This window comes from Lonchura striata, chromosome 11 (assembly GCF_050655825.1).
Source record: "Lonchura striata isolate lonStrDom1 chromosome 11, ASM5065582v1, whole genome shotgun sequence".
Classification (NCBI taxonomy): domain Eukaryota; kingdom Metazoa; phylum Chordata; class Aves; order Passeriformes; family Estrildidae; genus Lonchura; species Lonchura striata.
This window is the reverse complement of record NC_140713.1, coordinates 20,905,340-20,928,092: the sequence shown is the minus strand read 5'-3', so window position 1 is coordinate 20,928,092 and position 22,753 is coordinate 20,905,340. Positions and strand designations below refer to the sequence as shown.

Here is a 22,753-nt window from a genome sequence, read left to right as displayed (position 1 = left end):
AAAAATTCTCTTCTACTAGGGCCAACTCTGAAACAAGGGGTGTCTCAAACCTGAAGTGAGTGTGAGTCAGTGGCAGCAAGAGCACTTTGTGATCACCTATTCACAAGGTTCTTTCCAGAGACAAAAAGTCCCTCACCTGCATAGCCACTGAACAAACAAGGAAGATGATCAACTTTGTTTAATGTCTCAGAACAGCAAGACATGAAGCAGGACTTCATTACAAGGTTGTTTTTCCACTTAGTCAGTGTAAAGTGAGTATCATGACACACCTAAGGATGGGGCTTGTCACATAAACTGAAATAATGGAAGGAAACCTCTGACACAGCATCTTTAAGATGAGCTTTCTGGGTTCTTTCAACAAAGCTTTGATTAATTAAAGCTATCTAGAAGATTATTCATTGTTTCTGACCTACAGACACATTGAATGGGTCAGTGACACAGAACTCTGGCCTGTTTGGGTTCAGCTAAAAGTCTCTTGTTAAAATAGCAGGTCTCTATAGGAGAGATCTGATGCAACCTATCTATAGCTGCAGCCCTGAGAAGTGCCACAGGTCTTACCACGTTTGTCAGGTGTGAGAACATAGTCCAGACATTTTGTTTTATTTAAATATGCATACTCTTTAGAAATTCCTAGCTGATTTTAGTCTAAAAACAAGACATGTTATTATTAGTAGAGAAAAAACAGTGCTAAAAGCAGATTTTTAAGCAGGGGAGACTCAGAAGTCAAAAGCTGAGTTAGAAAATCCAGAGGTGTTAAAGGTGCTTCATACCACGTAAGATACAGCACCTACAAATCTTTTCTAACAGAAGGTTAACAGCTGAGAGCCACTTTGAGGCTTAGCTCCTGTGACATCTCAGGCTAAGTGTTACACCACTGAAGTTCCTTCTTGAGCAATCTGGAGAGTTGTGATTACTAATAATATGAACCAATCAACTTTTAATGGCTGAGCTTCAAAGGAAATTGCAAGAATAAGAAAAAAAGTTGTTTTGTAATGGAATGAAACTGCAGACAGAATGGGACAGTATCACTGACTTTTCTCAAAGCTGGGGAGCAGGGCAGGTCTGTGAGAAGGCAGTGAAAAGAAATCAGTCTGCTTCCCCAGCAGGAGAAGGAAGAAAGAAAGAAAGGAAGGGAACTGTCTCCTATTGAAATATATAAAATTTGGTCGCATGAGTAGGACCTGAATATAAAATCTGCACAGCCTGTAATCCCTTCAATCTGAGCTAGGAAACATGAAACAAACAGAGCACAAGAATAAAACTAAACTACTTATTAAAAGCCTACAGTGTTTCTCCTCCTCCCACCTATTCCCTTTTCAAAAACATTTTCCTTCTGTCTGTGCTCATCTCATCTGCACTCTTCTTTCATTTCAGACAGTTGCTTTTTTCTTTTTTTTTCCAGTCCATTCAAAGCTCCAGCACAAGACAGAAGTGTTTGAAGCAGGGAAAGAAAGGGAGATGGATTAGTTCTGGCTGCAATTAACAATCACTGCAATGAGCCAGACAAAGAGGCTGGGCCAGGAGAAGGAGGGAGCGCAGAGCTGCAGGGAGATCCTGGGACAGCGCCTGTGACAAACTCCCTTCGCAGCTCTTCCAAGGGCGCCGGGCTCAGCGCTCATCACACAGCTCAAATCCCAGGACTGGCCTGATGAAAGGGGGGACGGCTCCCTGGCTCTGATTTTTGCAGGAGTTGCAGTTGTAGGTGAGCAGCAGAGCAGCAGAGCTGCAGCCCGACCTGCGGCTTCCCGGGAGCGCGTGGGGGTCGCGGAGCCGGCGCTGCCAGACCGGAGCCATCACCTGGCACTGCACACAGCCTCCCCACCCTGCAACTGTCCCGGGGGCTGGCCAGGGCACAGAACAACCAGATTAATTAAATAATCCCTGACTGCAGTGACTTTGCCTCAGGGCCATCATCGCTCTTGGCCTGCCAACATAATACATTTTCCTTCCCCGGGATCACCTTTCACCAAAATGAAAACCTGCCCGCATGTCATGTGCGGCACAAACAATCCAAAACACACGAGCAGCCCAGGGCAACCTCGATAAACATGACATAGGATAATCCACTTGGGATATTCAGAGCATGCCACTGACCTATTGGGGAATGCAGAGCAGCAGGGGAAGCTCCAGTGGGTGCTCGTGTTTGGAGAGCTGTGGCTCTCATCTCTGAGACACTGCAAGCCCCAAGTCCTTGGGTGTTGGGGGCAATGAAGAGACAAGAGCAACTACTTGGAAGCAGCTTCTTCTCCAGACTGAGCAGACTGACAAGGTAACCTCTGTTGTCAGATAAGTCAATATCTTCCCTTGGCTCTAGGTTCAATTCCCTGAATTGTATGACATCAGGTTTAGCTCAGGGTGCCAGGACAGGCTGAGAAAAAGCCTCATCAAACCCCTTGTCACAAACCTGCTATCTGCAAAACACCGAGGTGCCTTTTCATGTTCAACCTTCTTTTGAGATGGGCTTGTTTGGCTTTTCAAAAGAAGAAAATTGAGCGTCATTGAAAGACCCGAGAAAGGTTCTGCCCTGACTGCTGAGAACAGAAATGGGCCCCACTGCTCACAGTTGGCATGGAAGCATCAGGAAACAGCAACACAAGGTTGCCCAAAACAGGTTGTGACACTGGCCCCAGAGAGGGCTACAAGTGTCTGGACATCTGGACAGACCTTTTCCACCACAGGCAGCCATGGAAACAAAAAATAACACAGACAAAGGGTAACAATTTATGATATAACACCAACAGAGCATCCCCAAGAGGGGTCTGTTCTCACAACCAGTTGACCTAGATTTCACTGCAGACAGTTTAAGGGTCTCCCCACCCTCTGGAATCAGTGGAGTCCTTCAGGTGAAAGAAAACTTTGAAGTTCTCCAGCCCAAGGAGTGGACTCACAGCTCCTTCTACTGCAATTTTCTTTAACCACGGCTGTCTATTCAAGTACAAGTCTGGCTGTACAAGACATTCCAAAATGCATGGAAACATTAACATACAAGTAGGAGCTGGGCAATGCTGAACTGTTCTCAGAGCCTCTAATTTAAAATGATGAACAGAAAATTTTCAATTAACTTAGTACATTTTTTATGCATCAGTTTAAAACTTGTAGCATTCAGGAGACATTGGCTGCTGTCAGTAACACTATCAGAGTCCAGAATGAGTTACAAAATATTGACACAGAAGTTTGATCCACTTTTGAGTGCAGGACCAAAATACTGTGTTACCCTAGAGACTGTGTCTCCTTTAAAATCTGCCCAGACTTTGGGTCATCTGCCAAGATCTTCAAAATCATGATTTTCTGTTTTCCTGTAGTATGCAATAGTTGTGTTTTGTTACTCAACTATATTAGAAAAAGGGTCAAAGATGTTCTAGGTGCTGTAAGAGCCCCACAGACAAACTTTCTAAACTGCCCTTTTAGCTTTCTGTGCAAAAAGTAAAGTATTACAGTGATTGTTAAATAACATCTTCATTGATACTAGAAGTGAGTGTTTCTCCCAAAAAGTAAGCACTGTGTAAGAGTTATGTGAACAATAAAATGTCCTCTGTTGAAGCTACTGTTGAGAATTCTTATTTGCTAGACTTCCAATAATTAAAATTTGCCTAAATAAATTACTCCCTGCTGCCCTAAGTTAATTATGTAAAAAAGATATCATCCATGGTGACTCTTGTTTTGATGATGATACTGAGTCAGACACCTAAAAGAACAATCAAACTCAATGCTAAGCAACTTATTTATGTTTGGCTTACCATTGTTACTAATAAGAACATTATTTTTCTGAATGCCCGCTGAGAGCTCAGCTCCTGGATAGCAGTTGTTTTATAATTAATGTTTTCTTCCTACTGGCATGTTCTTCAACTCTCTTTCTTCATATTCTCAGATTTTCAAAGTACAGTAATAGTATTTCATGCAACAGAAACCCTTTGTTCAGAAAGAGCTAGAGCATGAAAGTAATCAGCATCACAACAGCATTATCTTGTATTTTTGGTAACAACTGCAAGTCCTTCTAAAATGCTTTTCCATCACTGGTTTCAGCATTTAAAAAAAACAACATGGAAAATCTTTACCTATAGTTTATAAATAAGGAAAATGAGGCATTTAAAAGTGGCTTATCTAAGACCTCCCAGTGAGCCAGTGGCAGAATGAGAATTGAGCAGATTCTGCATTACTGTTTCCAGGCACCCAAAAGATCAAGGGATGAACAGGAATGGAAGGGAATTCAAATGTGTGGAGCTACAGCCACGGCTCTGCCTTAGGAGCTGCCCTATATTCTCACAGGTAGTGATTTCATCACATCCTGTGGGTTTCACCTTTCAGAACTCCTGTTGTACAAGAAAAAAAAGGGCTCAAACAGCCCCACACCTACAACACCTCTAACAGTAACACATCCCCATTTTCATTGCTGCTGCAACTTGATTTTTAAACGCATCAAAAAAATAGATTATTTTAAGGTATGGAGTGAAACGAGTTCCTTGCGTAGCAAATGAAATGGTACTTGGGACCTGGCATATCAAATGTTTAAAAGTGGAGAGACTGTGAGGAAGAACATGCCCATTTGTGAATTTGTTTATAAGTGTGTGTCAGCTGCATGATGAAACCAAAACCGTCAATGCTTGGTGAGTCAGCATCCAAACCAGCATCAGGACTGGGAGAGTGCTCAGTGTTTATGGAAAACAGGGAGAGTCAAGGGGACAGGAATAAATACATGACATGTTTAATGTAGCACCTGGGTGCGTGGAGACTTAGAAGCCCCCAGATGAAGCAAACTCAGATGCTGTGCTTTTCTTAATGCAATCATTTTTAAAGGCAGAAAAACCTAGGCCACAGGGAAAAAAAAAATCTACAAAATTAGCCTTCACAGCAACTTCCTGCTCAAGAATCTAACGGGAACAGTATCTGGTATTCACTTGTCCTGTCTCCAATTTTGAATCAGTGCTTAAGCAACTGCAAGTCAGCTGTGCAGTGAGTGGAAAAGTGATGCTGCAAATTTGTATTATGTATTTTGAAAAAAAAAAAAAGAAAATGTGGGACAAAAACCTTCACAAAATCCTCCACCACAGCAGTTTTACTTAATTTTATTCCTTAAGAGTGTACCCCCAGATGTGCATTTGTCTGCAGTATACGCACGTGCTCATGGTTTACAGAACAGTCCAGATTTCACCCACATCTTGGATTCTAGAAAGTTCAACTATGACTTCATTAGGCCTTACACTGTTTAAAAATAATTAATATAGAAGTTTAACAGTTTGCCATAAAGCATACTGCAACGCAGTATCAGAGCTAGCTGTCAAAGTCAACAAAGTCGTTTTACTGCACTTCGATTACAAGCTCCCATTTTGCAGTCCACCTCTTCTGTTATTCCTTTTCATTTATTTATCCAGAGAAACAAAGCTTTTCCTGAAGAACATTTTCCTTTATATCCTGTTTAAGATATTCGGGAAATTTGCCTGCCAGTAATCATGTTAGCACCATTTTGTGGCAAAGACTATTTGAACACCCAGGGCCTAATACAGGTCTGCTGTACCAAAGCAACCAGACAGACTCCACTCTAATACAAGCAAATCTGAGTTAGTCATACAAGTCTACAAGCACAAGAAGAGAGAACATCTAAGTGAACAACGACAGTATCCAACTCCTGCTCACGTCAGGGCAGTGGTGCTGCCTACCACTGCACAAGCCCTGAACCTACCACAGACCTGCCTGCTCTAGCTCTGTCTCAGGCAAACCCGAGAGCCCTGGAGGAGACAAATGGGTTTTTTTATTTATTTTTGGTGGGCAAGAACAAAGACAGAAACCATTGGCACCAACATCCCGTCTTCTGTAAAATGCCTGAGGCTCATTGTACAAATAAGCTTTCCATTTTCATCTTCCTAATGCTATTTTTAGAACATCTTGGCAGTGCCAGATGCCTCTTTCAAAGGCTGGACTCTCCAGAGCTGGAGTTAAGATTTATAACCATGTGCTGGCTCACCACAGATGTTTAAGACAACAGGCCTGTGGGAAAAGCCCCGCCATTGTTAAGATGACATTGTTCTAAAAGCTGTTCAAAATAAGACACTCACAGCATCTTGAGTATTTCCACGTAGCAGCCCAGGATCCGGTCTGCCTGGGCACTCAGCTCGATGCTGATGGTGCTGCAGGTGGGGCTGACCATCAGGCAGTCGATGAGGTTGGGCTCGCTGTCGTTGCCAACGCCGGCTGTCATCTTCTGGTTGGCCGTGTTGTTGCGCTCCACCTCCACGTGGATCTCGTTGGAAGTGACAATAACTGGTTTGAGACGGGATTCAGTCAAGGTGGCCTCCTGAGAGACCAGGTCAGGACTCGTGTGAAGAAGGCGGAGGGGGAGATTGGGCTTTCGGTCACACTGCTGCTGGCAGCCATTCCGAATTTCCTTCAGGCTTGGCGAGTTGTCCCGACTGAATTTCAGAAGGAAACAAATAATTTTAGTAGACAGACACAGCAGCAGAGAGCAGGAGAGAGAGTGCAACACTGAGAAGCCACGATTTTTTGTGATTTCCCTCTGTACTTCACCCCAGCCCACCGGATGGCTTTCTTCTGCACAATCGGATTACTGAAATCAATTAAAAACATTAAAAGGCTCCAACAGGACTGCTCTGCAGCCCCTATTTGACAAAGACTTGAGCTTTTCATTACTCTAATTGACAGACCAGTTTAGTCTAAAGGTGAACTTTCCTGTCCAAGTCGTGCAAAGCTGTAACAGAATCCATGCCCAAGTATGTATCTGGCTATAGCACATGCCCAGACATTTGTCTGCAACCCTCGTGTCTGGAATTTGTGTTGGACACTGAGCAGCCTCTGTCTGTGCTCTACCATGAGGAAAGTCAGATAGGCATAAACAAACAGGAAACATAGCAGAGGGGAACCCTCAGTGTCTACTGGAAACTGGCTCGCGTGTCAAGAACTGCAGTGTCTATTTTGCAGCGAGTGAGGAATCAGATTTTCCACAATAACGGAGACAGCCTTGTGAAACCAGCTCGGGTTCAAAGCTGCAGACACACAGGGATTTACACACAACCCTTCCTTCAAGGTCTCACCCCTGCCCTTCCTCATTCCCTTGGTGAGCAACGGGGAAGGAAGGTTCAGCTTCTCTCAGGTTTTCTAGCACACCCATCTCACACTGATCTTGTTTGGGAATTCACACTCACCTGTTGATGAATTCCTCATAACAGGAATAAATGGCAGCTAAGCAGACAGCTACAAGATTTGGCAGGACCCTGGGATGTGGGCATTGTCCCGTTGGACCATGCATGCTGGAAAACGAAAAAAAAAGATTATGTCATTGCGAGGAAGATTCCTGTGGGCAAAACCAGTCAGACAGAACAAGGTGACAGACCTGGATAGGCATCCTTGGGGGAGCTTCAGAAGGGCCATAACAGAAAGACATTTTAACCCTGTAAATCCAATGGCCTGACTTGTGAACAAGGGTAAGCTGAATCATCTATTTAATTGATGTGGTATCCCTAAAGTCCTCCCAAAATCTCACACCCGAGTGGGCATGATGAGCTTGAAAGTTAATTTGAATCATTCTGCAGAGGCTTTGAGTCTAAATGTATATGAAGAACATACACACAGCAAAGTCCATTAGCTTGCAGTGTGGAATTAGGCAGAAAACCCTAGAATTATCTGAGAACAAGCATTTTGAAAAAGAGCCTTCAGCAACACTGCCTGATGGACTTGATTTATTTGCTGTTTGCCAGTACCAAAAAGCACCAGCTACTGTAAACAGCCAGTAAAGCAGGGTTGGGAGAAATAACACACCAAAGCATGGACACAGGATTGGAAATATGCCATAAATTAAATGTAACTAACCTGTGAATAAACTTCTTCACCACCTCCATTCCAGCATTCAGCTCATTCAAAGACAGAATGTACTCCTGAGTAAAGAGGCGTAACCGAGGGCACTTCCCAAAATCCTGTCCAAGAAGGAGAGACTTGGTGAAGATGGTGAATGTACATTGAAACTGTGGGTTTTCAAAAGAAACCAGCCGAAACACAACTGAATTCACATTGCTATTATACTGACAAGCTTCAAGAGAAGAGCATCTCTGCACAGTGAAGTAATGCTCTCCCCACTAATAATGACAGCATTTCCAACCTCCTTTCCTTTATATCCACTTTGAAAACAAACTTCTGTATAATGAAACAATCAACTAAGAACCAAAAAATCTCACCTATACTTAACATTTGTTTTGCACTTTCCACTTAATATTTTGATTTTGAGATACATTTTTTGTTTGACACTTTTGTGTCCACTCGTAACTGCAGATTTTTAGAAATAAAACTCAAAAAAAAAAATACTATATTTCCATGTTTGCAATGAGTATCTATTCTGGTTTTAGAGAAAATAATTTTGACATGCTATCAATACGCAATCAAGTACAAAACCAGAGATCAGTTTTTTCCTCCACAGATTTTACTCCAGCTATACTGTGAATTTGACAGGTGAGCTCAAGAGTTACTTTCTTTAAATCCTGAAGTCAGAGAGGCACCTGCTAACTGAAATCCTGCATCTCCTCACATCACCTGCTATTTTTAGCTGTGAAAGGAGTAAATTCTGCTGTCTGGTGAGTGTTATTCCACAGCACATTTCCTCACATTTACACAGGTGTAACCTTATTACACAGGTGTTGCAGGACTACAGAGCTGAATTTCCAAGTGGGGAACAAGGTCCACTGAGGACAAACAAGCACTCCCAGCTATTCCTCCAGCAGCTGCCTGTAGAAGTTATCCTGAAAAAAATACATGGCAACTGAAATGTTAAAAAAATGGTAATGAACTAGTGGTGGTCTGTAAAAGGGATGATAAACTCCCAGAGCACTGAAACCTTCTGCTAACTCATTTTGGTTTCAGGCACTTCTGTAGAACAACCTGTACTAATACCTGTCAGTTTTACAGCCAGAAAAAATGACCAAAAACTTGAAAACAAGTTTAGGGTGAGCAATGTCTCTTTCAAGCCCTAAGTGTCACTGCTGGTACTGAATGGCTGCCTGGTAACTTCACCCAGCAAAGGGACCGTGGGCAATTCCACATCATTACAATTAACATCATTAAACTTTTAACAGCTCCTTCTGGCAACTTGATCCAAGGGCAGGAGACCATGTGTGCTTCATAGAACATTTGATTAATTTCATGAACATGCCTTGCAAGACAGCTTTTGCAATTGCAATTGTTTATGGAAGTTTTCAGCCTGTCCAGGTGTCTTAACTGCAGCTGGAATCAAAGTCCAAGAGATCATAAAGAGGATGTCATCGCTGACCTCTGTAAATTAAATTATCCCTCTAAATTTAATATAATGCCCTATCACATACCAAGCACAGAACAATACACACCACCAATACTGTTTGCTGAAAAAAAAATAAAAAGAAAAAAAGAAAGAAGGGTTTATATTCAAACATTTGAGCTGAGCCTACAAACAGCTAAAACCTGAATGTTTGGGAGGTTGCTGAGCACTCCTCAAATAACTCAGCACACAACAGCCTCCAGTCCTGCGTGTAACCAGTATTATCACCAGGACAAAAACCCACCCAGGTTCTTTTGAGATGTTAAAATTAGAAATAAATGAGACACTCTTTCCCCATTTTATAGGTAGAAAACTGTGGAGCAAAACTTGTTGGGAATTTTAAAAGGCCACAGAACAAACTGGAGGCAAAGGTGGGAAGAACCAGCTCAGTCTCCTGCCCCAAGAACTGCACAGGGCCTCCTGAGGTGATGAAGTTTAGTGTCCCCCTAAAGAGTAACTGAATTTATGTGCACGCACACACATTCTCTAAAGCACTATTCAGTACAGAAGTCCCCAGAGAGTGGTAAAGTGCCCAAATCCACTCCAATTAATACCTGACACCATAAATTCTCCAACTACACACTGCGGTACAGACATGTTGATTTTCAATCTGCAAATGTTAAGTATAGTAAATATACCCAATTCTCTGAAGCTAACCAAACATAAGCATTACACTATGCATTTAGATTTTATTTGAGACCCCTCAAGAGCTCTGGATGCTTTAAAAAAATCAGTCTGGAATCCAAGAATAACATTTACAGAATATTTCACTGAACACTACAGAATATTCAAAAATGTTTACATGTCTGCAGAGTGCTGGCACAGAGCTAGAAATATGACCTTTTTGCCATCTTGGGCTTTCTACCTAGTTCTGTAAACTCAGGGGGTTAAATAATAAGATTGGGAAAATAAGAAATATGAACTGTTTTCTACTGGGTTCATGCTAATCACAGCATGACAACAGATGATCTCTAAAATTGTATGTTAGTGAAAAGAAGTTGATTATGAAGTTACAGAGGTTCAGCCTTGAGATCACCGCCAATCAACTGCCTAAAATATTTTATTTTGTTTATTTGTTATTCTTTGGCACTGCATTGTGAAGTAAGACTTCTTCATGTAACTTCAAAACATTGGCAGGAAACTTTGTATGCCACAAAAGCTGGAGAGCTGGTGAATACCCCAGACCTCTATTAAGAGAGTAGTATGGATCATGTAAGAATATGTTCAGAATTTGGGGGAGGGGAATCTGGTCTACAGGGTGGAAAACAAAGCAGGGCATGTATTTCAAACACTGACAAGGAATTGATCAGCAATGAGAAAAGAGAAAGCCTGAGTAAGAACAGCCATAAAATGACAGAGTGCCTAAATCCTGTGCTGAGAAGTAAGAACAGCAGTAGAAAAGCATAAGGATATTCAGGAAACCAAGGTAAGAACTCACTGGACATGGCCTAAAGAAAAATGGAAACCAAGAGGACTGGTGGTGTCTTACAGAAAAAGTGTTGAGGGCTGAGCTCAAAATGAACAAAATCCCCATTCTGCTTTTGTTATTTATTTGATTTTAAACTGTTTTAACTGCAAGGATGGCATGCAGGGAGTAAATAAGGAGCCAAGGGCCAGGTGGGAATGAGCTGGAGCTGCATATGCTGGCACTGCTGCCAAAGGAAACATCCCTCAAAAGATGGCTTTGCTTAGATGCTTTTGAGGATCCCATTGAAAGCTCATTAGTTCTGCACTGATGAAGTAACACACAATTACATGCAGCACTCACACTTTGAGGGGCAGATTTAGATACAACAGCACATGAGAGGCAACAGAGCAGCTGCTGATCACAAAAGGTGTGGCAGTAAAACTTCTCCAGACTGCTGGAGCTCCCGTGGCACTCACCATGTTGTGTTTGAGAATCCTCTGCACCACTGGGGTGAACACCTCGATCACCACCATGGACCGTGGGCGCTCTCGGCAGTGCTGGAAGGAGCAACAGGTCATGTTGTGAGCTGCAGGAATCATGGAGATGGGTGTCCCCTGGCTTTACACCCCATGCATGGATTACCCCAAGATTAACAACACCCAGGGGCTAAATTAATCTTTCCTGAGACTAAGGCACTCATAACAGTGCTCATTCCTATGGATTTGCTGGCATCTAGTAGAAGATTCCCATGAGGGCTCACAAACTGCAGACTCCTTTCCCTGTTGCCCATTCTTCCCAAAACTCACTGCAATGTACCATTGTGGGGTCTTATTGCCAACAGTTTTAAAAGGAAAGTGGCTGGGGATAGGCCAGATATGTCTGGAAGATATGATCACACAGGCACTGCAATGCCAGAAACCTCCTTTCTTTGGGATCCAGCCTAAAAACCTGTGGTGGATCTTGGAAGGTACCAACAACCACTCTCCCATCACAGGATGAAATATAGAATTATAATGTATCAGTCGGAGTAATTTAGGTTGGGAAAGAGCTGTGAAAGTCCAACCTCCTGCTCAAGACAGGGTCAATTTTGAAGATAAATTCTCCTTCTCATTAGCCTGTCCACTTCTGTTCTGGGAAGTCCATAACCTGTTTCCCTTCCTGCAACTATACACACCCATCACACACATTTACAGACAATTGGGCGCCCTTCTCTGAGAGAGATCTAAGGCAAAACATCCCAAATCAGGAATAAAAATGCATCAAGTGTGAGGTTACTGATGACCTAAGAGTGCTTATAAAAATGCAAGTCAGAGGAGTTTCTGTAACTTGACTCAATTTCTGTAGGAAGAAGCAGCTGATGAATAACTCTGGATGGGAACTACAAGCAGCATCCAGAATGTTTGACAAATGCATACCCAAACATCAGCAAGCAAATTTAAGCAGACTTGAAACTGAAACACAACCAGGCCTTGAGGAAAAGAAGTATTTTTAAATCCAAAAGGTCTGCAATCCAAAGTACTCTGAAGTTTATGGATAAAGGATACAAAATGCAGGAGAAGCATGGACACACACCTGAACACAATGGCTCCAGTGATTTCTGCATTTGCTGAACACAGCATGCAGTAGGACACCTCTTGTACCCAGACTGAGCTGTGGGAGTCTCAAAATTTTAACTCTCACACAGTATCAGGACAAAACACTCTGATATACTAAGCATATGATGGTATTTATCATAATGGTGCTGTTCACCATTCCAGTATCAAAGCTTGCTGACCAAAAACTGAACTCAATCTGGGCAGGAGGTAAGAAGTTAAAAAAAAAAACAACCTCCCATTCTGATGATACCTTGCAGAAGAATTCACAGAGGTCAGGAGGAGGATGATTGTTTTCCAGCAAAGGTGCAATTGCCTTTAAAAAGAAAGGGAGAAAAAACAGAAAATAATTGAATTTCAAGGCAGCAACTGGAGAAAGCATATTGCAGGGAAGTATTTTTCTCGAGGGGATAAAAGCTCACTTTTAGGAAAGGACAAAAGCATCAATAGAGAAAGAGGTGGGCCATGTGTTTATTTTACAAGCTCAAGCACACCTCTGCTATGAATCCTCAGGAAAACTCTGCTTTTAACTACATCAGTGGAAATATGCAAAACAGGCACAGGAGTACAATATTTATAATGGCTTAAATGGAAACAGCAGACATTTTTGCTTTAGGATGTAATAAAGCAAGGATGAATCTGGCTCACTATTTCAGTTAGAACATCTCCCTGAAAGAAAAAACTGAACACCACCACACACACATATCCTTTGTGAAGGAGTTCAACCTCTTTATTTGTGAAAAAGAGCTCACTAAAAGCAACCTAGTACTGCTCTTACCTGGGAAGACTATTTATCAAAATCAAGCATCTAACTTTGTAAAAGCTGAGATCAACCTTTGTTGCTACAAAAACCAATGTGGTTGTGCTGGGTAAACACATTGGAGATCATACCTGCCACTGAGGAGGTAATGAACTTAGGCTGCTGTTACTTCCTTTGTAAACTAGAAAATGGTACCAAAATAATACATCCTATGTGGTAGTGCCTTCAGGCTTTTCCACTCTCCTCAGTTATAGGGATTCCCAGTGCCCATTTCAATGTAAAACACTAAACACAGCAGCCAGGACATTTTGTATTAAGCAACTGAACACCAGATATTTTATCTGGATGGCACCCGGGATTTTACTAAGACAGCCTGCTTTGGTTTTTGCTCTTCCTCTCATGCCCTTATTCAGCCCTGTAAGTCTGCTTGCAGTAGCTGTGTTTCACAGTCACACATACAGGTTTAAGATTAGTGTGGATTTTAACAACAAAACCCAAGCAAACTGCAAAGCTCTGCTTGGTTACATGTCAGAACTATGATACTCATCACATGCCACCCTTCTGCAACTGTTCACTCCTCCTCTGGCAGTGGCCCAGCCACAGGGGACTGATGGAGAACACAACCCCAATCCAGTGAGCCCAGAACATCCTCGCTCCCCATCCCAAACCCATCTTTGGGATCATCTGCTTCGGGATAACAACAGAGGCAGTCGAGCAGCTTATGGGTCTGCCTCTGTGGTCAGTGTGGAGGACTGAGAGCCTGAAAGGACCTTTTCCTGTGCTCTCCTTACCAGTGCCATGGCCAAAAGCAGCCACGTGCTGTGCCACGTTGCCCAGCCGTGGTGACACGTGCGTCCCCACCCTGAGCAGGAAGGGATTGGTTGGGATATTGACCTGCCCCAGCACCATCCAGACAAGGAAAGCTGGTCCCTAGCATTGTGTACTTTCCACATGCTACATAAACACACAGTATTAGCAATTCTTTCCAGGAATAGCCCAGGTTATCTGGGGAATGGCAGTGAGCTCTGAATGCCCAGGAGCTGCCAGCTCCTTAATGGCTTGGGCACAACCTACACAGGGGCAGGAAGAACTGAAGAAGCCAGAACAGAGGAATAACACAGGCTGAAAGGACCTTTGGAGGCCACCAGGTTCACCTTCCCTGCTCACAGCTGGGCCACCTCTCATATTTTATTAAAAAATCCTTCCACCAAAAACAACCAGTTGTAACTGGGGGCCTGAACTACCCTTGGCACTGAAGTTAAATGAAAGTTAAAGCAAAGAAAAGTAAATGCTACTTCAGAAGCTTCTCTCAGGGGCTGATCTCAGCTAAAAGGGAATGTTAAACACAGTTAACACCTGCTAGCAGCTACCTGCCACCTTGTCATTTTCCAGAGAGCTGTGATACAATCAGGTGGTGGTGAAGATCTAGATTAGATTACTGTGAAAATCTCCGGGAAATTGCCAGAGAATGAAATTAAATCACAATGATGAGGAACCAAGTTCCACCTCTCTGATAAACTGCTAAGATCTTACACTTTGTTTCACAAGCAACAGAGCTGCCATTTGATTCACTTATTTCTATGTCTAAATAAATCTACAAAAAAGAAAAAAGTTGATGGAGAATATTTTTACAATTAAGTTAGCAGGGTGTTAAACTGGAATGACACAAAAACAATCCCTTGCTCACACACCCTCAGCAATGGAGATATTCTGTATATGGCAGCATCAGCCCCTCAGGAAACTACTCAGCCTAAGGGTTTTATAGGGCACATCTGGAAATGATGGGGTTTGACTATGTAAAGTACATATACAGATATGGATACTGCTGTGTAGCCTCCCAAGGAGGCCATTTGGAGACACTGTTAACACTCAGCATGCTGTGCTCTCTCACACAGACTGATGAGAAAGCTTTATTGTAATTCATCTACGAAACAAGAATAGAGAAATGACAAAGCCACACAAAAAACAGACAAATGGTTTTCATTCCTGCCTAAGCTCAGCAGCATTGGTGGAAAGGCTTTCATATTTGCCCTACTTCACTGGGGCAGAGACAGGCACTAAGAGAACTGTTATCAAACAATACAGATTTGTCCTCAGCTTTTGACAGAAAGATACTCACCACAATAATGCTCTCATGGTCTTGAGTGGTTAAGTTGTTGTTCTGAAAGAGTTGAATAGAAGAAAGATGAGTGAGCGAAGAGCACTCTTGAGTTGGTACATCAGCACACACAGTCCTCAGCTACCACCAGACACAGGAAGAAAGGCCCAAGACTCAATTGCTTATTTTCTGAATAAAAACCATGCCATTAAAATCATCCTCCTAAAGGAGGTGGTACAGTGCCTGCTGTGAGGACTGGTGCAAGCCTTCATTGCTCCTTCAGCTCAGCACACTAACACCAGGATGCCAGAGGTCTCAATCAGTTGAGAAACTAAAGCCAGCAATACATTTCTTTAAAATGTCTTCTTAGGACAAGCTGTATGTCTCTACAAAGATTATTAAAAGGATTGTTGTGGTGGGTTTTTTTGTGGCCAGTTTTCCCAAAATTCCTTCTTTAAACACAGTACGAGGAAAAGCCAATAAATTGACTAGAAGTCACCTATGCTATCACCTATGCAGAAGAGTTTACTCTATGCTTTTTCAGCAGCATGATCCATCCAGAGGTTACAATGGTGTGAGTTGCTAAGATTTTTGACTACTGCAAGAAAAATAATAGTGGATTTTTTTTTTTTTGCTTATATCAAATCCTTCTGCTATCACATCAGAACTAAGACAAGAAAAGCCTGCTTGGCATTACATTTCCTGTGCATGAAAAGTTAAATATTTGAAACAGACATTGTAGGAGGAAGATGGAGAACTCTGAAGAAATACACTTTTCTTTACCAGAATTAGTAAAAATAAAATAGCTACACATTTATTGGTGTGTGTATATATATTGATATAAAAATTACTGGTCATGGGAACAAAGGCAATGGAATAGACGTCAAAGGGAGCTTTACCACTGACTTAAGGCATGAGTTAAACCCATGCTAATTTATCGTAGATAATTAAAAAAACCAAAGAAACAAAAAACCAACCAACCACAAAAACCAAACCAACAAACACAACATAAATAGGGCTTGTTTTTTTTCTAGAAGTCTACATAAGATGGGTCAAATTTTCCTTCTCCCCAGCAAGTGCAAACTCCACTCAAGTGAGCAGAAGTCACGAGCAGACTCGCAAGCAGAATTTTGACAGCCCAAGTTAAAATAAAACCCACCCCCAAACTTTTAACTGTTTGTCTCTCATCTGAGAGCAACGGGAGCCCTGCTGAGGTACCTCTGAGAGCAGCTTGGAGACAATCTCCAAGGGTGCCTGGTGGATGGAGTCGTCCTGCAGCGGGGACGTCAGTGCCATGTCCACCAGCGTCCGGATCTCCTTCAGCACCACCTCCCAGCGGCTGGGGTTGCTCAGCACCTTCTTGTACTTGTAAATCTTCTTCTGCAAGACACATGAAAGGGCCACACTGACACCACCATAAACCCCCTGAATGCAGCTGTGCTTCCTACTGCCCAAGGGGGCTGCTCTGTATGTCGAGTTTGGACTTTTCTGGTGGCTGAAAAGCTGTACTTGAGACATTTAAATGGACCAGAAAACCTTTTATGTCAAAACCAGTTTCTTCTGTGGAAGCAATGAGAAACCATGATTCTTTTCATTTCAAAATGAGTTTTTTTAACTCCAGAGCATGTTTCTTTTCATCATCTCCTCTCGCAAACATCTTCTTTCTCAGGCTAACAACAGATACCTGCTATTGAACTGTTTCTAAAGCTTAAGTTCTTTTTAAGAGACTCATTAAGCAAGGGGGAGAGGAGGGAGAGAGGCCATCAAAACATCACTCTTACAGATCCTTTATTCTGAATGTGAATTCACATTCAGAATCCATTTCAATCAATTTTACCAAAGCAAAAAAAACCCTCATAGATCAAGAGGCTTTTTTTTTTTTGTCTTGAAGGAGCCTGGAAGATCATGATGTCACCCTCCAGCTGTAACAGAAGCCAGCTTGTCAAGTCTCTAAATCTTCCATATAACAGCATTTCCACTCTCAAGAACAGCATTCCTGATTGCCTAACCCCATTTTCCCCAGTTCCCTGATGCACCTGACCATGTCCAAGCTATTTCATCAACTGCCCCATCCACAGTCAGCTGGATAAGCAGAGGACCCTTACTCCTCAGCAGCCATGTCACCATAAACTACTGGAACAGAGGCTGCTTTATATTATAAAAAGCAATCTTTAGAGAAATCCCAACCACCCAAATTCCCAAAGGTGGCTTGGTGGCACTACACAAGTTCAAGGAAATGATGATAAGTGTTCAAACGTCACTTCTGAAAACAACATGAAGGGCACATGAGAGCCAGGAGGGGCTCCAGAGGAGCGTGGAGGCAGTGCCAGAGGCAGGGAAGGAGCCCTGCACTGAGGGACAGCAACTGCCAGGACCCCACCCGTGTTTAGTTCACACGCCCTTCCACTCTCTGCATGAGCCTCTGCAAAAAGGGATGTTGAGAAGTCTGGACACATGCTCAGGTTTATTTAACAGCACCGGCTGGGCACTCATGTTTACATGAAAACATCAGAGTTTTGCACTAAAAATGGATCTTGCATTCCTCGGCAGCACTTCCATGAAAATCACATACACTGCCCATTTTGCAGACTTCAGCTGCATGTTTTGGGCTAGACATGAGTGTAACACAGGCAGGGGGCTCTGCAAAGGGCCTGTGTGCTTTGTTTTGCTTTGGAGCTTTGTGGCTCCTGGCATTTCCCCCCGTGCTGGCCCAGGGCAGCCCCAGCAGGAACCATCTGACCACGCTGGCTCTCTGCTTATCAGCCACTTCCTTCCCACCCTGGAGCAGAACTACTGCTCAGCAGCAAACAGTCACCTCTGAACCCCCACCTGAAACACAAGAGAAGAGAACAATGCAGAAAAATACAGATTTCATAGGCACTGGGTTTGTCAGCATTGTTAGAGGGGGGAGAGGAGAGTGGCACTAGGCTGACATGTCAAGGCTGATAAAGCAATCCAATTATCTTTTTAATTAAATTCATGCCAAGTACAAAAGCACACTGGCAGTCTAGTTCACATTTCCAGTACATTTTAAGCCACTGAAAAGCTAAAGGAGCATAAAAACATGCTGCAGACATTATCAAATATGTCTAGAATTTCAAAACTGCACAAAAATCTTTGTTCTTCTGAGCTCCTTGGGACAGAGCAAATCCAGTGGTGATTTTAAGCTACCAGCACTACTTCTACATCACAGATTTCTTAGAAATTCAAGAAAAATTCAATAATAGAATTTATCCTATTCATGTAGTGCCTTCATTTAGGGTCTTTTTGTTAGAACCATGCCAGCATTAAATCTAAGACAACCAGACATTTTTTAAACTGGAAACAACTCCTTTCTGACTAATTAGACAGTTGTTAAACTGGAAACAATGCCATTCTGACTAATTGAGGACACTAAACCAAGCTGGCTCAAGAGATGCAATTTCCAATGCTGAAACTTATTCCTTGGCCCTGTACTGTGGAGAAGTCAAACTGAAAGCAGAATTAGAAGCTGACAAAATGTGGGGACAGGGGGAAGATGAGAGTTAGACCACTGGGTTATTGCATCCCTGCCTCTCTGAGCTGCCCCTTTTTGCGTGAGTTACAACTCATTTTCAGAGCAGCTCCTTCAGCCTAAGGGGAAGCTGCTGAAGGAAACTCTTTCCCAACAGGACACTGCTCAGACAACTCCACCACAAATATCCTTTTTTTGCTGTCAAATCCAGTCTTGCCTGCAGTGAGGGAGGAGGAAGGGAGTTCTTCTTTCCCTTTCAGAGATGTCCATTACAAGTCAGAATTCTGATGATGCTGACGTACATCAGAGGGAAGGCAGCAGGAGCTTTACCTGCTGCCAAGCAGGGAAGACCAACCAAAGCTCCTGCAGGGCAGGCAGGCAGGCACTCAAAGGGAGCATCAGGGGACAGCCACCTTTGCAGACACACCGAGCCTGCTGCAAGCACAGAATCCAAATTTATCAGTGCGTGCTTCACATTTCCAGCACAAAGGATTGAGTGGCACTGACAGACTGAGCTGCAGCCTGCGAATGACATTACAGGAGTCTTGAATGATGGTGGGAAAGCAGCAGAAAATAAAGAAATAAATAGAGGAGCCATCCCCAAGAGGGTTGAACTCTGCTGTCCTGAACCTTTGGCCATGGTTACAGTGCTGTTTTTCTCAGCAGAATGCTTTTCACTGTTGAGCGCCTTGCTGAAAGCCTCAATTAAAGCCTGAAACCTATCAGTGGGTTACAGAAGCAATTTGCTGTGTCTCAGCAAGCACTTAGGCACCACTGAGCCATCTGCTCCATTCTACCTGTGCTGGCTCAGGAGCAGAGAGTAACAATCACTCACAAGGTGAAAAACAAAGCTGCCTGGTAAAGACCCACATGCAGAACAAGAATGTCAGTCCAGGGGTTCATTCCCCCTGGATGTAGGTGTAAAAGATGCCTTCAAGTTGCTGAAAAAATTCACACAACATTTATCATTAATAGCCTAAATAAGAAAAATACCAGGGTAGGAATCCAGTTCCTAGGGGGATTTTCACTAAAAGCAGCAGTTCCTGTGAAAATTTATGTGAGTGAAAATAAGATATGCCAACTTGGAATTTGACCCTCCTAGTTACTGACCAGCCAGAGCTACACAGCCAGTGTCACTCCAAAATCTTGCAATGCTGACTTTCAATGGAAAACCACTGGATTTTTTAAGTACCCAGAAGAATCAGAATGAGGAGAATAAATGACACTGACAGGGCATCCTTCATTCTCAAATCACTCTAATTAATTAAATCTTGCAGAAACTCCAAGATTTAAATCTCAATACTCTTTTACAGGAAGAAAGAACTGAAGTCCACATATGAAAAATTACTTTTCTAGAGTTATTAAGCCAGGTAATGTGACAAAAATCTATAAGCAGTCGCTTTTACCATCAGTGCTCAAAAGCCTTTGAACGCTGCTGTGAACATGAAGTTCAAAAGAGCCTAGGAAACTTTCAGCTTTTTTAAAGTAAGATCTTAGTATATTTTTTTATCCTATAATAGCCTCATCTTGTAGCCCTTGCTCATACACCACTTTCTTGGACAAGAATGATAATACTGATGTAGTCAACAGCTAAGAAAAATGGACTCTAATGCACAAATCAGCCAGCATGGACCATTTGCCTTGTTCAGCCCTAGCAAGACCTTTCATGTTAGGAACATCTTAAAGCAGACACCACACCTGATCCAAAAAGGGAAAAATTATGACAAAATGTTTGATGACAAAATTTCATCCTTGCTTTACCACTGCCAGCCAGAGAACGTTCTGTACTCTCAGGAACCTGTCTTCCCAACAGCAAATACTATTTCATTACATAAAGAAAATTAATGGCCACCCCTAATGCTGAAGAGCTTGCTAAATTCTAGCTCTCTTCCCCTTTTACCACATGCAGCCTGCAAAGGATCACTTGAGTCTTTAGCAGGGAGCTCCTGCAGGAATGGGACAGGCTGGAGCTCTGGAAAGGCTACAGCTCCTGCAGGAATGGAAGAGGCTGCAGCTCCTGCAGGAACGGGACAGGTTGCAGCTCCTGCAGGAACGGGACAGGTTGCAGCTCCTGCAGGAACAGAAGAGGCTGGAGCTCTGGACAGGCTGGAGCTCCTGCAGGAACTGGACAGGCTGCAGCTCCTGCAGGAACGGGACAGGTTGCAGCTCCTGCAGGAATGGGACAGGTTGCAGCTCCTGCAAGAACGGGATGGGCTGGAGCTCCTGCAGGAATGGGAGAAGCTGCAGCTCCTGCAGGAACGGGTGCTGCCCTGGAGGGCTGTGGGTGCCAGCAATTGTTTATTTCTTGCTGAGCAACGAGAGCAGCTCCAGCAAGAGGGAAAAGGTCAGGCTCCCGCACAAAGGTCCCCCCAGCTCTCTGCGGGGACGGATGACACGAGCTAGTGTTACACTTGATGTTGACAGCGCTTATGTAAAATGGAGGTGCCTCTTGCTAGATGCAAATCTGCAGAGATAAAAACAACACAGAGAGCAGACTCTGGAAAGGTTTTCTCCACTGCAGAACATTTTGTTCAAATGCTGCGTAACAAGGAACAGGAAGAATTGCTGGCGATGTCCAACACACGTGTTGGCCTGTCCTACAAAGCCCAGGTGCACCATGTATTCTGCAGCATTACCTGCTGGCATTTTGACCTTTAACTCATTATCTTCATGAAAACAAAGAGGGCATGGCATCCCAAAAGTCAACTACACCCATATTCTGCTTTTAGCATTAGCAGGTATCACTTACATCACGGTATTCTGAAAAATACCTAAGGGTAACTTGCTGCTAACAGAATTTTCCCTGCTAGTTAGAGATGGATTCAAATCACCAGCTGAATCCACTGAAAGCTTTTGGAACTATGTTCCTACCTGCAACATTTACCAATATGAAAAGAAAAAAAAAAAAAAAAAAAAGAAACTTACCTGAAAAGACTCAGTCTATAGGAAGTCCCAATCCTGGCAAAGGGCTGGGATGAGATTATGGAAACTTTTATAAATCAGGGACTTCAAACTGCTCATGCTGCAGTAATCAAACTCTTCCTGACCTTCTGAAAGTTCTGTAGAGAAAGACTAATGTGCTGCTCTCTAAAATAGAGATATGCTGCGAAACAGCAGCAGCAAACTTTTGCTCTTCACCATATTTTCAGGTCACAGCATTTTTGCATATTTCATTCTACCCAGTGCAAAATGCTGAAGTGCATCAGGTTCTCTGCTTCAGTTGCTTCTCTGAATGCAATTGCCTTGGTTGAGGCTCACTTTCCCATAAATTCTTTGCCACAGGCCAGACAAATGGAGGGAAATATTACAGGATAATCTCTTCTGACTCTCACTCAGTTAAGGTTTAAATAACACTTCATTTCTCACCAACTCATATAAAAAAGATCCTGGTAAAATCACCATTATTTATTACACTGAGACTGGCACCTGTGAGTCTATGGCCTGAGTAAATACACCTAGTGACATTCTCTGCCCCGAGCAGCTCACAGTCTAAATTATTAAAAGCAAGGAGAGAAAAGGCCAAGAAAACCAAGGTGATTTCCTTGAGGTCATATGGCAAGCCAAGAACAGAGCAGAACTGAAGTGTTCTGACCCTCAGGCCTCCAAAGCAATTGCTGGATCCTGGTACCCCAAGGAGAAACACCACTGGCAGGCATCGTGCCTGCAGCAACTTGAATGTCGACACCCTGTTGTTGTGCTTCCTCATCTCACCACCTTTTCCAGTTTGTCCTGATTCACCTGGTTTTTTCCAGCAGTATTTGCCACCTTGCTCCAGATCTCACCAAGCCAGGCAAGAACCCCCCAAGGCTCAGGTCGGCTCTGTCCCAGAGCTGCCAGAGTTCAGTGGGTTCAGCAAGGGGTGACGTGGGTTCAGCTGTTAGTGATGCACGAGCTGGAACAACCACACAGACACTTCCCCCCGGCACAGTGCTTGTCCTTTGCTCAGGTACCACTGGGACAGTACCACTGCAAAGGGAAAGAATGCTGAAATAAACACAATTTTGAAAGCATGGAACAGAGACAAAACGCATTCCTGCTTGAACCAAGAGAAATGCAAAGTGGACACGGGACAAGGGGGGGGTGACAGGGCAGGTTCCTCAGTCACCTCTCAGC

General features: G+C 43.2%; 1 protein-coding gene across 1 annotated transcript in view; it reads right to left on the bottom strand.

Moving 5' to 3' along the window:
- Nucleotides 1–22,753, bottom strand: part of CMIP (c-Maf inducing protein) — a 129,585-nt gene that overhangs the window by 17,904 nt on the left and 88,928 nt on the right. The window contains exons 4-10 of the mRNA XM_021541224.4: nucleotides 16,366–16,527; nucleotides 15,169–15,210; nucleotides 12,543–12,605; nucleotides 11,174–11,254; nucleotides 7,819–7,922; nucleotides 7,155–7,259; nucleotides 6,051–6,404 (exon numbers count right to left, since the gene is read on the bottom strand). Coding sequence (XP_021396899.1) covers nucleotides 6,051–6,404; nucleotides 7,155–7,259; nucleotides 7,819–7,922; nucleotides 11,174–11,254; nucleotides 12,543–12,605; nucleotides 15,169–15,210; nucleotides 16,366–16,527 — 911 coding nt within the window. The remainder of the gene's footprint in view (nucleotides 1–6,050; nucleotides 6,405–7,154; nucleotides 7,260–7,818; nucleotides 7,923–11,173; nucleotides 11,255–12,542; nucleotides 12,606–15,168; nucleotides 15,211–16,365; nucleotides 16,528–22,753) is intronic.